The 12,959-nt window shown below is 45.2% G+C and overlaps 1 protein-coding gene across 1 annotated transcript in view; it reads left to right on the top strand.

Moving 5' to 3' along the window:
- The window catches only part of MYO18B (myosin XVIIIB), a 220,234-nt gene that overhangs the window by 116,751 nt on the left and 90,524 nt on the right, over nt 1-12,959 (top strand). The window contains exons 31-32 of the mRNA XM_057746688.1: nt 2,260-2,370; nt 6,585-6,689. Coding sequence (XP_057602671.1) covers nt 2,260-2,370; nt 6,585-6,689 — 216 coding nt within the window. The remainder of the gene's footprint in view (nt 1-2,259; nt 2,371-6,584; nt 6,690-12,959) is intronic.

Below are 12,959 nucleotides of genomic sequence, written 5' to 3'. Positions count from 1 at the left end.
AGTCTGGAGCAGTTCAGAAAACAGAGCTTCTCTGCTCACTCAGTCAAACCCATATTTATTAACCACCTGCTGTGTGTCAGGCACTGGGTGGATGCTAGGAATGCAGCTGTAAACAACAGATGTGGTCTCCACTCTGCCGAAGGTTATAGTCATGCTGAGCGTTATGGGAAGGTTTAACTTGCAGGTCTGGTTTGGGGAGTGGGTTTGGAACAGTCAGGGAAGACTTCCTGGAGGAAGTGACATTTACTGAAGCTGAAAGCTGAGGGATGAGTCTGAGTTGGCTGAGCAGGAGAGTTCCAGGCAGGGGGAACATCCCGTGCAAAGGCCCAGAGGCAGGGGAGTCATGTGGCATTTGAGACTGCAAGATGGTCACATGCAGATTGGGTCCGTGTGACGTTAGGCGAGACCCTGTTTTCTCCTCATCTGTACAATGAAGTCAGAGCCTCGTCAACCCCCTTGCCTCCCCAACCCCAGCTATGAATCTGTGAAGGTTCGTGAAGGAGGTGGGATATTTGTGCAGGTCGTTCAAGTACACAGAGGGTGGAACAGCGTCCCCTAGCAACCCAGAATCAAGAATAAAGCAAGCACTTTGGAAAGTGTGTTACTTCTTGAAGATGCCACCAGGGAAGCGGGAATGCACTATGGTGACCTCAGGGACCCGAGGCTGAATGCAGCTTCCCAGGTACCCCCCCCAGCTTACACAGGAGGCGAGGCTCACTCAACCCTTTCACCCATCTTCACCCATCACCTCACACTGCAGTGGGCTATTGTGGACGTCCAGGAGATATTTATTGATTACAACATAGCACTTTTTCCAGGAAATTTTATGTTAACTCATATAAGCTTGACATAAATGGTATTGCAGATGTCAGGAGTATCCAAGGCTCGGGAAAAAAAAATGAAAAAGAAATACTACATTTACTTGCTTAAGCTCCTCATTTTGGATTATCTTCCCATAACCTCTGTCATTTTAAAGGCGATGAGGAAGGAAGTTGACATTTAAAGTGAGGCTGCTTTCTGCCGGGAACTATAACAGGGGCTCTGACGCACGTGTTCTTTTTCCTCTTCACCACAGTCCTGCGTAGTAGAGAACACCATCAACGTTTGGAAAGACCACAGCTGTTTTCTCTCGACTGAATGTCCATGTTAGAGAGGCAGCGATTGTGGCCTCGGGAAAGCCTGTGGCGAGGCGCCGGGGCCGTGCAGCAAATGGTCAGGATGGTGTAGTGTCTGCAGTCTAACCCTCTATGCTGGGTTCCGTGCTGCTCCATGACCCACAGCGCTGAAGAGTATAGAGCAGTGAAAGTTTAACAGTATAGTTTCTTGAGGCCTGTACCCTGGAGATTCTGACCCAGTGCGTCTAGGGCGAAGCCCTGGAATTGAAGGTTTTTTTCTTTTTTTTAAAAGGCACCAGGTAATTCTAATATGCCACAAAACTTGACAAGCAAGAGCTTGAGTTAGTCTCTCAGTTATGAAAATCAAGAAAGTAAACTCCTGGATTAGAATTGGATCCCGTGACTTCTGCCTCCAATCCTAGAGCCTTTTATGTAAGATGGCGCAGTTTAAACATCACACACAGCTCTTTTCCTGCTCTGAGCAGGTTTTGGAGGCTCTCATCAAAAAGACTCATCTCTTTCATGGGACCACAGTTCTTAGTTACGTCAGGCTTCTGGGAAGGGAGGGGATAGTCATTTCTCTCCATTTTCAAAATAATGGGGAAAGAAAAAGTAATCTTTCTGTGACAGACATTGTGCTAAATGCTTTACATGTCATCCCATTTAATTCTCACAAATGCATTTTAAGAAGGCTGTTTCCTACAGAAAAAGGTAACCAGTCAGAGGCAAAGTGAATTGTCAAGGTAACATCTTGAGCAAGTTCTCTCTCCAGGATTTCCTGTCTTTATAAGTAAACTTTCATTCTACCATCCATCCATGCACCTATCCACCCATCCAGAAATACTTCCCTGATGCCTGCTCCAGGGATGACAAACTTGTCTCATCTTAAGAGTGTTGAGAAAGATTCTGAGGTCACACCTAAACTCAGTGGCAAAGAGTGTGATTGATCAGTGACATATGTTGTGACCACGGAAGGAATGGAATGAACATTTGGGCTGTTTATCTACCATTTCTGACCTCTCTGGGTGCCTGGGGGGATAACCGTTGTCACCCAAGCAGTGCAAAAACAAAAAACGCAACTGAAATGCTAAGAACGATGGGGTTAGTGTGGGTCACCCTCACATGCTGTCCTTGCTGTCCCTAGCTCCGTCAGCGGTTTGAGCTGGAGATCGAGCGGATGAAGCAGATGCACCAGAAGGACCGAGAAGACAAGGAGGAGGAGCTGGAGGATGTCCGCCAGTCCTGCCAGAAGCGGGTATGTGCCACGAGCACAGCTGTGCCCTGGGGTCCTGCCAGGGCCAGTCTGGGTGCCTCGTCCTTAGAGTGAGGGGGATTCCAGGGCCTGGGACGGGCTCTTCAACCACCCGAGACCTGAGCTTCCTCAGTGCTTTCAAGGGTGCTGGAGCAGGAGTCCTTGTCCTAACTACGATCCTAGGACTTTCAGAAGCCTCTGGAACTGTCCAGCATAATCATCCCAAGGTTTCTACCAAGGGTCCCTAGTGCCATGTGACTGATGCCCTGGGTAAGGATTTATGTTTCAGGAAGGGGACCAGTCCCTTCTGGCTGTTTGCCTTGCAAACTATTTCTTACATTTTACCCAAGCTCTTTGCAGAGGTTTCAAACAGTGTATAAGAAGGCAATAAACCCTTGAAATCTTACCACCAAGACACCATCATTATTAGTATTTTTAAATGTTCTTTCCTCTCTCGCTTTCGTTGTACCTATACATGCATATTTGTAGAGATATCGTTTTACCTAAATGGGGTCTTGCTGCTTTGAAGCCTGCTGTTTTCACTCGGGAGTTTATCCTAGGCCTCCTCTCATGTCAGTAAATGCAGATCTAATTTACATGTTTAATGGCTTGAAAGTATACCACCTTAGGCCTGCTCTCATTTATTCTACAAGTCTCTTGTCATTGGACATTTAGGATTTTCTGTTACTATAACCAGTGCCGAGACAGGCCTCTTTACAGACACATCACTTATGTGAATGTGAGATGAATCTTTAAAATGGCAGTGCTGAGAAGCTTTGGGTCAAGCCTCATTTAACAGGTTTTGTCTGGGCAGGACTTCTGTGGGCCTTTCCTAGCCTTGGGTACATTGTGAATCTCTCATAAGGGGCCGAGTAGCATTTCCCAAAGTTGACTCTGACTATTAGCTCCCTAAGCAGGGTCTCTACAGAGACCCCCAGACTGCAGGGGCTGAGAGCATGGGTACTGGAACTCAGAGACTCTCGGTCTGAGTCTTTGTCCTTCCAACTTAACAGCCGTGTGACCTTGGGAAGGTGATTTTAAACCCTCAACTGCAACTAAACTCCATTTCATTCCTTGGATCCTTTCTCTGTTTCCACCGCTGGTCACTCAGAGCCAGTTTATAAGACACATAAGAAAGCCAGTGTTGCTACTTTATTTAGAGTCATGGAGGCTTGGATCAAGTCCCAGCTCCATCCATTATCAACTGTGGGGCTTTGGAGAAATCATGCAACCTTGCTAATAAGCCTCACTTCTCTCATCTATAAAATAGGATAATAATGGCCATCTTGCAGAGTCACAGGGAAGATTCAAAGAGATCACAGATACGGAACCATTGCACAGAGCTTTGTAATGTGACCCTTGTTTGTTGGAAACTTACTAGCAAAACCAGTATGTGTGGATTTCTAGGCAGCTGATCCTTCCAGGGGAACCAGGGAACCAGCCTGGTGGTTGTCTTACTCTTGGGCGTGACTAATCCATCCACGACAAGGAGGGTGCAGGGACTTGGAGCCCCTCTTGGAGCATCATACTAGGTGGGGCTGGAGGAGGCCCCAGTTGGAGACACGACTCTAGCTGAGCACGTCCTGGGGCAGGTGGGGCCGCCTCGGCACCCTGTCATTGCTCTGAGGGTGGGGGAGTAAGAACTGAGCCCCTCTCCGCTCCCAGTGGTTGGTGCTGCTGCATCTGCTACCTGTCCTGCTCCTCAAATACTCCTTTTGGGGCCACTTTAGAGCTCAGCCCCTCTGGAGGTTCACATTGACCATCCCAAGGGGCCAAGTGCATTCCTCCCAGAACTCCCCAGAGTCTGAAAAGAAGAGTCATAGATTTTAGGTTCAACCAGACCTGTGTGCCCTTGAGTAAGTCTTGTAACTTCCCTAAGACTCAGTTTTTTCATCTATGAAATGAGAGCAGTAATAGAAAATGCTCTACTTTCCTTATCCTATTCTGAGAATGAGATGAAAGAATGGCAAATGCCTTATAAACTGTAAAGTGCTAGGAGTTAACGCTGATGGTGCATTTTCTGCTTATTTTCCATTGTCGCATATTCGGGAGAAATGAATGAGATTCTCTGAATACCCAGTGGGCACCATGTTTCAGGCTGAGTTCCTTATGTCTGTCAGCTTATTTAATCCTCATAAGAACTCTGTAAGGTTTATAGTCCTGGTTCTACAGGCGAGGAAACTAGAGTCCCAAAGGTGAAGTGTCTTCCCCAAGGTTACCTCGCTGGGAAGTAGACAAGCTTGAACTTGAAATTAGGTTTGTCTGACTCCAAAGCCCAATCTCTTGACCAAAGTAACTAGATTAATTTTTTTCTTTTGCAAATGTTTGGACTATGGAAGGCCATTTAGGAAGCACTTGATAGAAGTCAACCTTCGGCAGTGTTGCATCCTTTAACTCTTCCTGTATATGAACTTACCAAAGGCTCTGATAAGTCCTGCGTGGAAGGCCCCATTAACTCAGTGGTTCCCAAGCTTATTCTAGCATGGACTTCCCACCCTCCCCTGCACACACAGGATATGTGTGTACACCATGTGGAAATGTTCTACAGAACACACTGCAGAAAACTTTGCCTTGCTTGGTATATAGTTTTTATTATTTTTGTATATTTTTCAAAATGAGTTTCAGCTTTTGCAGTCTTCAGTTTTAAGCAGGTGTGGAGCAGGGTGCCTTGTGTCTCACTTAAAAGAAAATTTTGAAATGAACTTTATTTTCAAATGGCCATCCATCAGTACTTGTTTCCTCTCCGTGGGTCAGGAGATGGAAGCCCCCAGTCCCTGCCCATGTGCCCTCAGGTGAAGGGGGCACAATTTCTAGTACATTCCAAGAGTGCCTCAAAACATCATGAGCGCCCTGAGCCAGGACCCTGATGAATTGGAGACGTGACCCAGACCCTCCTGAAGCTTTTCCATGGACAGATTTACAAAGGGGCCGACTGAGGTCAGAGAAAGGTGGTTTTTTTTTCCTATGACAGATACTAACATTGACTGCACGTCTAGTGACTGCTCTGCTCAGTCTGTCTCTCACCGTGGCAGGAAATCAATCGTTAGCGACCTGGGTGGGAATGCTGATGGCTGTCTGGTGTGGCAGGAGAGCTGGGGCCAGGAGATAGATGCTGACTGTTGTCAGCAGCAGCGGACCTAGGCGTCTGTGCTTCAGGACCACTCTTTGACTCAGCGCGCCCACCTGTGAAAGAAGGTCACTGAGAGCGCAGGGTGGAGAAGGAGGAAGGCGGAAGACAACACACATGAGAGAGAATGGTGCAGAAGAGGGTGTGTGGAGCACCATTGTAGAGGGGCATCTGCTGTAGCAGGGAGTGCCTGCCTTTGCTGGGTGATTACTGAGAAGCCAGAGCCAACTGTAAATTAAATGTGTTGCTCATAGCCAGAGGTCTTCGTCCGTTTGGGCTGCTATAACAGAATATTGAAGACTTGTGGACTTGGTGGGGGGTGGAGTGGAGCTTAAACAACAAACATTTATTTCTCACAGTTCGGGAGGCTGGAAAGTCCAGGTGCTGGCAGAGTTGGTGTGGGGTGAGGGCTTGTAGATGGATGGCTGCCTTCTCACTGTGTCCTCACACAGCAGAGAGAGAGAGGAAGGAAGGTCCCTGGCGTTTCTTTTCATAAGGGCACTAATCCCAGCATGGGGGCTTCACCCTCATGACCTCACCTAAACCAAACTATCTCCCAAAGGCCCCATCACCCAATAGTATTGCATTGGGAGTTAGGATTTCAGCGTTAGGAATTTTGGAGAGACAAACATGCAATCCAAGCACCAAATAATCTCAAATGCACTTTTTTTTTCCTTTTTTTTTTTCTACATCATAGTGTATTTAATAAGAGAGGGTAATGCATTTTAACATGCTGGATGTAATGTTGTGCAGAATCTTAAAAAGTCAGTGTGCCAAGACTAGTAACCATCCAAGTGGGGCCATGGCAGAGGAAGGAGATGTCTGTTAGGAAATGGGAAGGGAACTGGGGGCTTCTCAGTGGATGGTGGGGGACTCCCCATCACTGGCCAGCCCTCCCCATACTTGTCGGGCTCCCAAGTTCTCTGGCAGAGATACCCCTTCCTAACTGCTGGGTGAGCCTTTATGGACCTGGGTGAGGGGCCATGAACTCCACGTCCCCCACCCCATCCTCCAGAGGGTCCCTGCCTCATGGGGTTTGTTGGACGGAGCGCGTGTGTCCTCTGCCTGCATCTGCCCTTTGTGCCCACAGCTCCGGCAGCTGGAAATGCAGCTGGAGCAAGAATATGAGGAGAAGCAGATGGTCCTCCACGAGAAGCAGGACTTGGAAGGCTTGATTGGAACCCTCTGCGATCAGGTAAGAGGGAGACAGCAGCAGACGTTCGGGAAGTGCCTTCGCTGCCTCTGGGCCCTGTGAGAGAGCCGATTCATGGGGGAGGCCAGCTGGAGGGGCCTTAGGACTTGCCCGGGGCTTGGACTGTCAGGGGCCTCCACCTGCTCCTCCCAGGTGCCCTCTTCTCCACCAGTCCTGTCTCTGCTTCACTCATTGCCTCTTCAGAGGGGACCTTCCGGGGTTGGGGGGAGTCTTCACACAGCACGGTTCTAGGAAGAACGCTTGAGAATAAAGAGAGTGGACCCACAGCCACAAGAGAGACACGAGGTCACCTTGCCTTCAGCCGCTGTCGCGGTGAGAGTGTAGACAGCCTTTGCCTTGACGGGGTGACTGTGAATGGCTGCGGTGCTCACAGCTGGCCTTGTGAGAACCAGACTTTTGCTGGAGGCAGAGTCAGGCCAGTGGAGCTTTAGACCCTAGCAGGGCCGCTTCTGTCTGCGTGGCTGTGGGTGATCTAATGAACCACTCAGGGCTTCTGGCGAGCAGAGCCTTGCGGAGTTGTTGCTGTCACCGTAGACTAGGGTTCTCAGCTGCAGCACTGCAGACATTTTGAGCTGCGTCACTCTTTGTTGTGGGTGGGGCAGGGCGGGGGTGGGGTGGGGTGCTGTCTGGTGCATTGCAGGATGTCGAGCAGCATCCCTGGCCTCCACCCACTAGATGCCAGAAGCATCTCCCCCAGTTGTGGCAACCAGCAGTGTCTACAGACATTACCAAGTGTTCCTCCAGGACATGAGCAGCCTGCCCCTTTACAGAGAAGCACTGCTGTAAAGAAGGCAGCCAGCAGAGCCCAGAGCCACTCCCGGTATCAGAGTCAGGGGGAATCGCTCCTCCATCCCCCGGATATTCCTTTCCCTGCCTGTGCTGCTGCTGCATGAAACCCCAACATGGGAGGAGAGGAATGCCGGTGGCGCATGTGATTTCTTTTAAAGTGCCACAGGAGCGTTTTTTTAATGTATCTGCTTAAGGTGTGTTCCTTGTCTTTTAATTAGTAACGATCTTGCTGTCGGTAACCTCACCCCAGTCATTCCTCTGGTTTACGGAGAAGCACAGGCCTCCTCCAGATGGTCACCCAGGGCAGCCAGGCCTCGGACAAATAGGTGCTCACTACGTATTGTTTTTTAATTGAGTACATGAGTGAATCCTAGAGCGGGACCCCCACAGCCCCGAGAGTGAGAGTCGGAAGCGGAGGGCGTCAACGGGAGCACTCCCTGTGATTGTCCTCCTCTGGGTTTTCTGGATTTTCAGCCAGGCAGGCTGGGGCCACTGGCTGCAGAGCTGCCGAGGCGCCTCTCCCTTTGGCATCAGTGCGAGAGCGCGCACACCCCAATATCCGATTCTAGAATGAGAGTCAGAAATCATCGGGAGAGGGTCGCCTTCTGTCCAGCATGGTCTGTTTAAGAAAACAAAGGAGTCAATCCAGTAAAGAAAGGTTTCTATAAATATTGCTAAAATCTGAAATTTTATGTGCATAGAGAAGGTAAATTTAAGTGAATGAAATGCTAATTTTGTTAGTCACCAAGCTGGAGCCTTTGAATAACTTATCACGTTGGATACTTTTAAATGTTTTAGTAAGACATTTGCCAAGCACATGGGAGGTAGAACAGACAGTGTGATTGATGCTCGTGCACCAAAAGGACAGGGTTCACATAAAGTAACATTTTGCCACATCGGATGCAGATATTGTTCAGAAAGCAAAACATTTCAAAAGTGGTGGCCCCTTGGTTTCTATTCCTCATCTCCCATCCCTCTATCCTTCCATCTTTCCTTCCTTCCCTCCCAGAGGGGACCGTTCTCCTGAGGTTGGAAGCTGTAATTCCCCTGCATGTGTATTTGAGCTTTAATGGTACAGTACGTATGATTCTGTCTTTACTTTGTCCCCATCTGTACTCTGTTTTTGAGATTCCTCCGTGATAATATATGTAGCTCTAATCCATTCTTTTTAACTGCTATGCAGTATTATTCATTTTCTTGAATCCTATTCCTCTACTGGCGAATATTTAGCTATTTCCATTCTACGACGCAGAACTGGAGTGCGTATTCTTACACGTCTCCCTGTGCATGTGGGAAAGAGCTTCTCCAGGGTCTGAAGCTAGAAGAGGAATTGCTGGCTATTAGGAATGACCATTTTGGAATTATTAGATGTTGCCCAAATTGTTCCTCAAAGTGATTGTGGCGGTTTACATTGCTACCCTACATCCCGGCCAACACGTGGCATTGCCAGACATTTGAAAATCTTTACCAGTCACTGAGTGTTCATTTGTACTGCTTATCCCTCGTTACTGGTGAAGCTGTGCATTTTTCACATTTATCATGGTTTTCTCGTATGTGAATTGCCTGTTTACAATGTTTTGTCTTCACCTTCTTTTCTATTCATCATTCACGATCCTTATCCAAGAAGCTAATCCACTTTTGGTTGTATATTTTGCAAACATCTCCTACTCTAATCATTGCACTTTGCTTATAATGTTTTTTACTTAATAAAAAGTGTTTTTTACATAGTCATATTAACCAGTTGTGGTTGGTGCTTTTAAGATTTCTTTCCTTAAACAGAGTTCGTGAAGATATTTCACCATATTTCTGAAATTTTCTGCAGTTTTGGACATTTTTAGGTCTCTAATCCACCTAGATTTTATTTTGGTGTGTGTGAGGTAGGAATCTATTTTTTTCCCGATACAGGTCACCTTTGTTTTATTTCATAAGTAATTTTTTCTACAGTTTCCATGTGTGTATGGCTGTAGTTGGGGGCTACCCATTCTGTTTAATTGGTTTATTTGTCAGTTCTTGCACCATGTGGTCTTAATGGCCAGGTTTGATAACTTGTAAACAGTCCTTCTCATCTCTGAAGTTCTCTTATCTATTTGTGATTCTTTAATCTCCTTATTGAGATTCCATAACAAAGCCTGATGGGATTTTCAAATGCATTGCTTTGCAAGTTAGTTGCGAACAAGTGACATAATTTTTTTATATTGAGCCATTGCATTCGTGAGCATGCTATATCTCTTCATATATTTATGGCTTTCAGAAATATATTTTATTTTTATTATAAATTAATACTTTCTAATGATAATAAATACATAATATTTACTTTATTATATATATATATATTTTTTTTCCACATAAGCCTTGAGCTTTTCTGTTAGATTTATGTCTAGGAGTCTTGTAGTCTTATGGCCATTATGAGTAGAATGTTTTTATACTTTGGTTAATTATAGTGGTACACGGGGATATACTTTGCTTATAGTTGTGTTATAGTTTTCTCTTTATATATTTTGAGGTTATATTTTTAGGTGCTTCTAAGTTTATTATTCCTTTATTTCCTTGGCACATTGTACATTGTTTCTCTAATTATTCTACGATGTCCCTCTTTTCTCCATGAATTATTTTTGCCTTATTTTATTTTGCTTAATTTCTTTTAGTTTGCCTGCAAGACCTTTTTTATTCCTTTGTTTTTAACATTTCCAGGGTGTGTGTGTGTGTGTCCCTTAAACAGCTGGATACTTTTTTTTTTTGGATACTTTTTAATGCAGTATTTTAGCCTCTGACTTTTCACTGGAGAATTTAATTAATTCACCTTTCTATAAAGACTGATATATTTGAAATAATTTCTATTCTTTTGTGTTTAGTTTTGTTGGTTTATTGCCCTTTTCCTTTGCTTCTTCCTTTATTCCTTTCCTGTTCTGGGATGGATTGATAATGTCTTCTATGATCCCTTTTGTTCTATTGCTGGGTCTAAAGCTACAAACCATATTTCTATTCTTTTGCTAGTTACCCATAAATTTTTAGGTAAGTGCTTAACCATAATTTTTTTCTAACATATTTTAATTTTCACAAGTCTGTGGAATAGATACTATTAGTTCCTTCATATAAATGAAACAAGTAAGGCTTAAAAGGTAAAGCACATTGCCCAAGATCATATAGCTTGTTAGTGGTCTAGGTGGATTTGAAGTGAGATCTATGTTATTTGAAAACCTGTATTTAAAAAGAAAAAAAAATTTTTTTTAAATTTTTCTGCCACGCCACGCTGCGTGCAGGATCTTAGTTCCCTGACCAGGGATCAAACCTGTGCCCTCTGCATTGGAAACTTGAAGTCTTAACCCCTGGACCACCAGGGAAGTCCCTGAAAAGCTGTGTTTTTAAAAAATCTAGCACCATGCTGCTTAAACAGTAATTAAGGTTCAGTTAACTAGAATTACCCTGTCGGAGACCATCATTTTTCATAATGTTATCAGGCAACCCAGATCTGCCATTAATTTGCTGTGCAGCCTTCAGCTACAAACATTCTCTAAGCCTCAGTTTCCCCATCTGTAAAATGGCTTGGTTATTCCTAATAACATTTTTAGATCATTTATTAAAAGTGCTTGGAGAGGTGACTTCCCTGGTGGTGCAGTGGTTAAGACGCCATGATCCCAATGCAGGGGGCCCAGGTTTGATACCTGGTCAGGGAACTAGATCCCACATGCATGCTGCAGCTGAGAGTTCGCATGCCACAACTAAGGAGCCCGCCTGCCACAACTAAGACCCAGCACAACCAAATAAATAAATAATTTTTAAAAAATTAAAAAAAAAAAAAAGTGCTTGGAGAGTTCTTTGATGACAGGCATTTAACAACTACCCCAAACAATTTACCTTTATGATAAATGGTGAAACAATCGAGGTTGGAACAGAGTTTCCCACAACAACACTAAACATCACTTAGATTTATTGGTTAATTATTCACCAGCTTTATCTAAATTTGAATCTTTGTGCTGCAAAATGTAAACTTGCAGAATGACATTTATTTCCCATTAACCTAATGAGTTTTTTAGTTTTTCCCCCTCCTCTTGTGTAGCAATTTATTATGAAGGGGAGGGTGGCTTGGGCTGAGGTTCTGTTGTGAATTTTGTTTGTAACCATCCCTCCAGAAAGGAGATGGTGCCAGCATTTTCAGAGTCTTTCTGGCAGCGAGGATGGTGTCTTCCTGAATGTCCCTGACGCTGACCTGCCCCACAGGAGAATTAAAGGCACATTAGGATGTGTGCAGAGCAAGAGCAGATACAAAAATGAGGACGGTGCAAAAGCTTGCTGCTTGCGTGTAATCATGACAAAGAATCTGGGCTCTCGAGTTAATAAGTCCAGGCTCAGATTTTACCAGGCACTCTGGTGCAGTGGTTAGAGACTTGAATTCTAAGCTCGAGCTGCCTGGGTTCCAATCCCGGGGTAGCCACTCAGAAGTAGTGTGCCTTGGGCTGATCACTTACCCTCCCCATGTCAGTTTTATCGGCTGTGCCGCCATTTCCCTACGAGAGTACATACCGAAGAGCCCCACACAGCTCACGGTGAGCTGGCCCCAGGGAGCTTCTCTCATTCTGTGAGCTGCCCCATCCCTGTGTTCTATACCCTCATGCTAATCACCCTGAACCACATACTCAAGGTGGCTTCTCAGCTGTGCCGCTTCCTGTACCTCGCCTAACTAGCTGCTGCTTAGTCCTGAGCCTCTGTCTAATCCCAGCCCAGCCTGGGCTGGGAGGCTCCCCTGTGTCTCCGTAACACCCCCTTTCTTCTTTCAATTAAAAAGCAAAACATAATCTCTCTCATTGTGTATTTTACTAAAATTACCTCTTTGCAGTCAGAAAAGCTGGGTTCATATCCTAACTCCGCCACTTATGGCTAGCTGTGGGATCTTGGGCAAACTGCCCCTCTTTTGTAAGCCACAGTTTCATCATCTGTAAAATGGGAATCATAATATCACACCCCATAGGCTCGCCATGTGGACTCCGTGTGTTCCTACCCATAAAGTGTTTAGAATGGTGTCTGACACTCAGCAAGCCCTGAGTGTAAGCTATTACTATTTTAATAAAGTCAGTGATAATAATGTCACTTTAAAGAGACTATCACAGGAGTAAAATGCAGTAATATGTGCAAAAGGGCCTGGCACCATGCCTAGTCCTCAGCTCGGAAGGATGGACGTGATATAGATATAGATATATAGATATGTCAGCATTTTAAACTTAACATAGCAATAAATCTGAGAACCAAGAGGCTATATTCTAAGAACCAACTCATTTTTCAAAGAATTCAAAACTGGCATGAGAATCATAGTAGTGCAAAGTCCAGAGGAACACATTCTAGGTCGTCAGACAATACTCATAATCTTTTATATTTGTAACGCATTTGACAGTGTACAAAGTGCTTTTCGATCCATTATCACATCTGATCCTTGTCTTATCTCAACAAGGAGGGTAGGGATTTGTTTTT

Source organism: Hippopotamus amphibius, chromosome 8, assembly GCF_030028045.1.
Source record: "Hippopotamus amphibius kiboko isolate mHipAmp2 chromosome 8, mHipAmp2.hap2, whole genome shotgun sequence".
Taxonomy (NCBI): Eukaryota; Metazoa; Chordata; class Mammalia; order Artiodactyla; family Hippopotamidae; genus Hippopotamus; species Hippopotamus amphibius.
The sequence above is the reverse complement of the archived record's forward strand: the minus strand, read 5'-3'. Positions and strand labels throughout refer to the sequence as shown.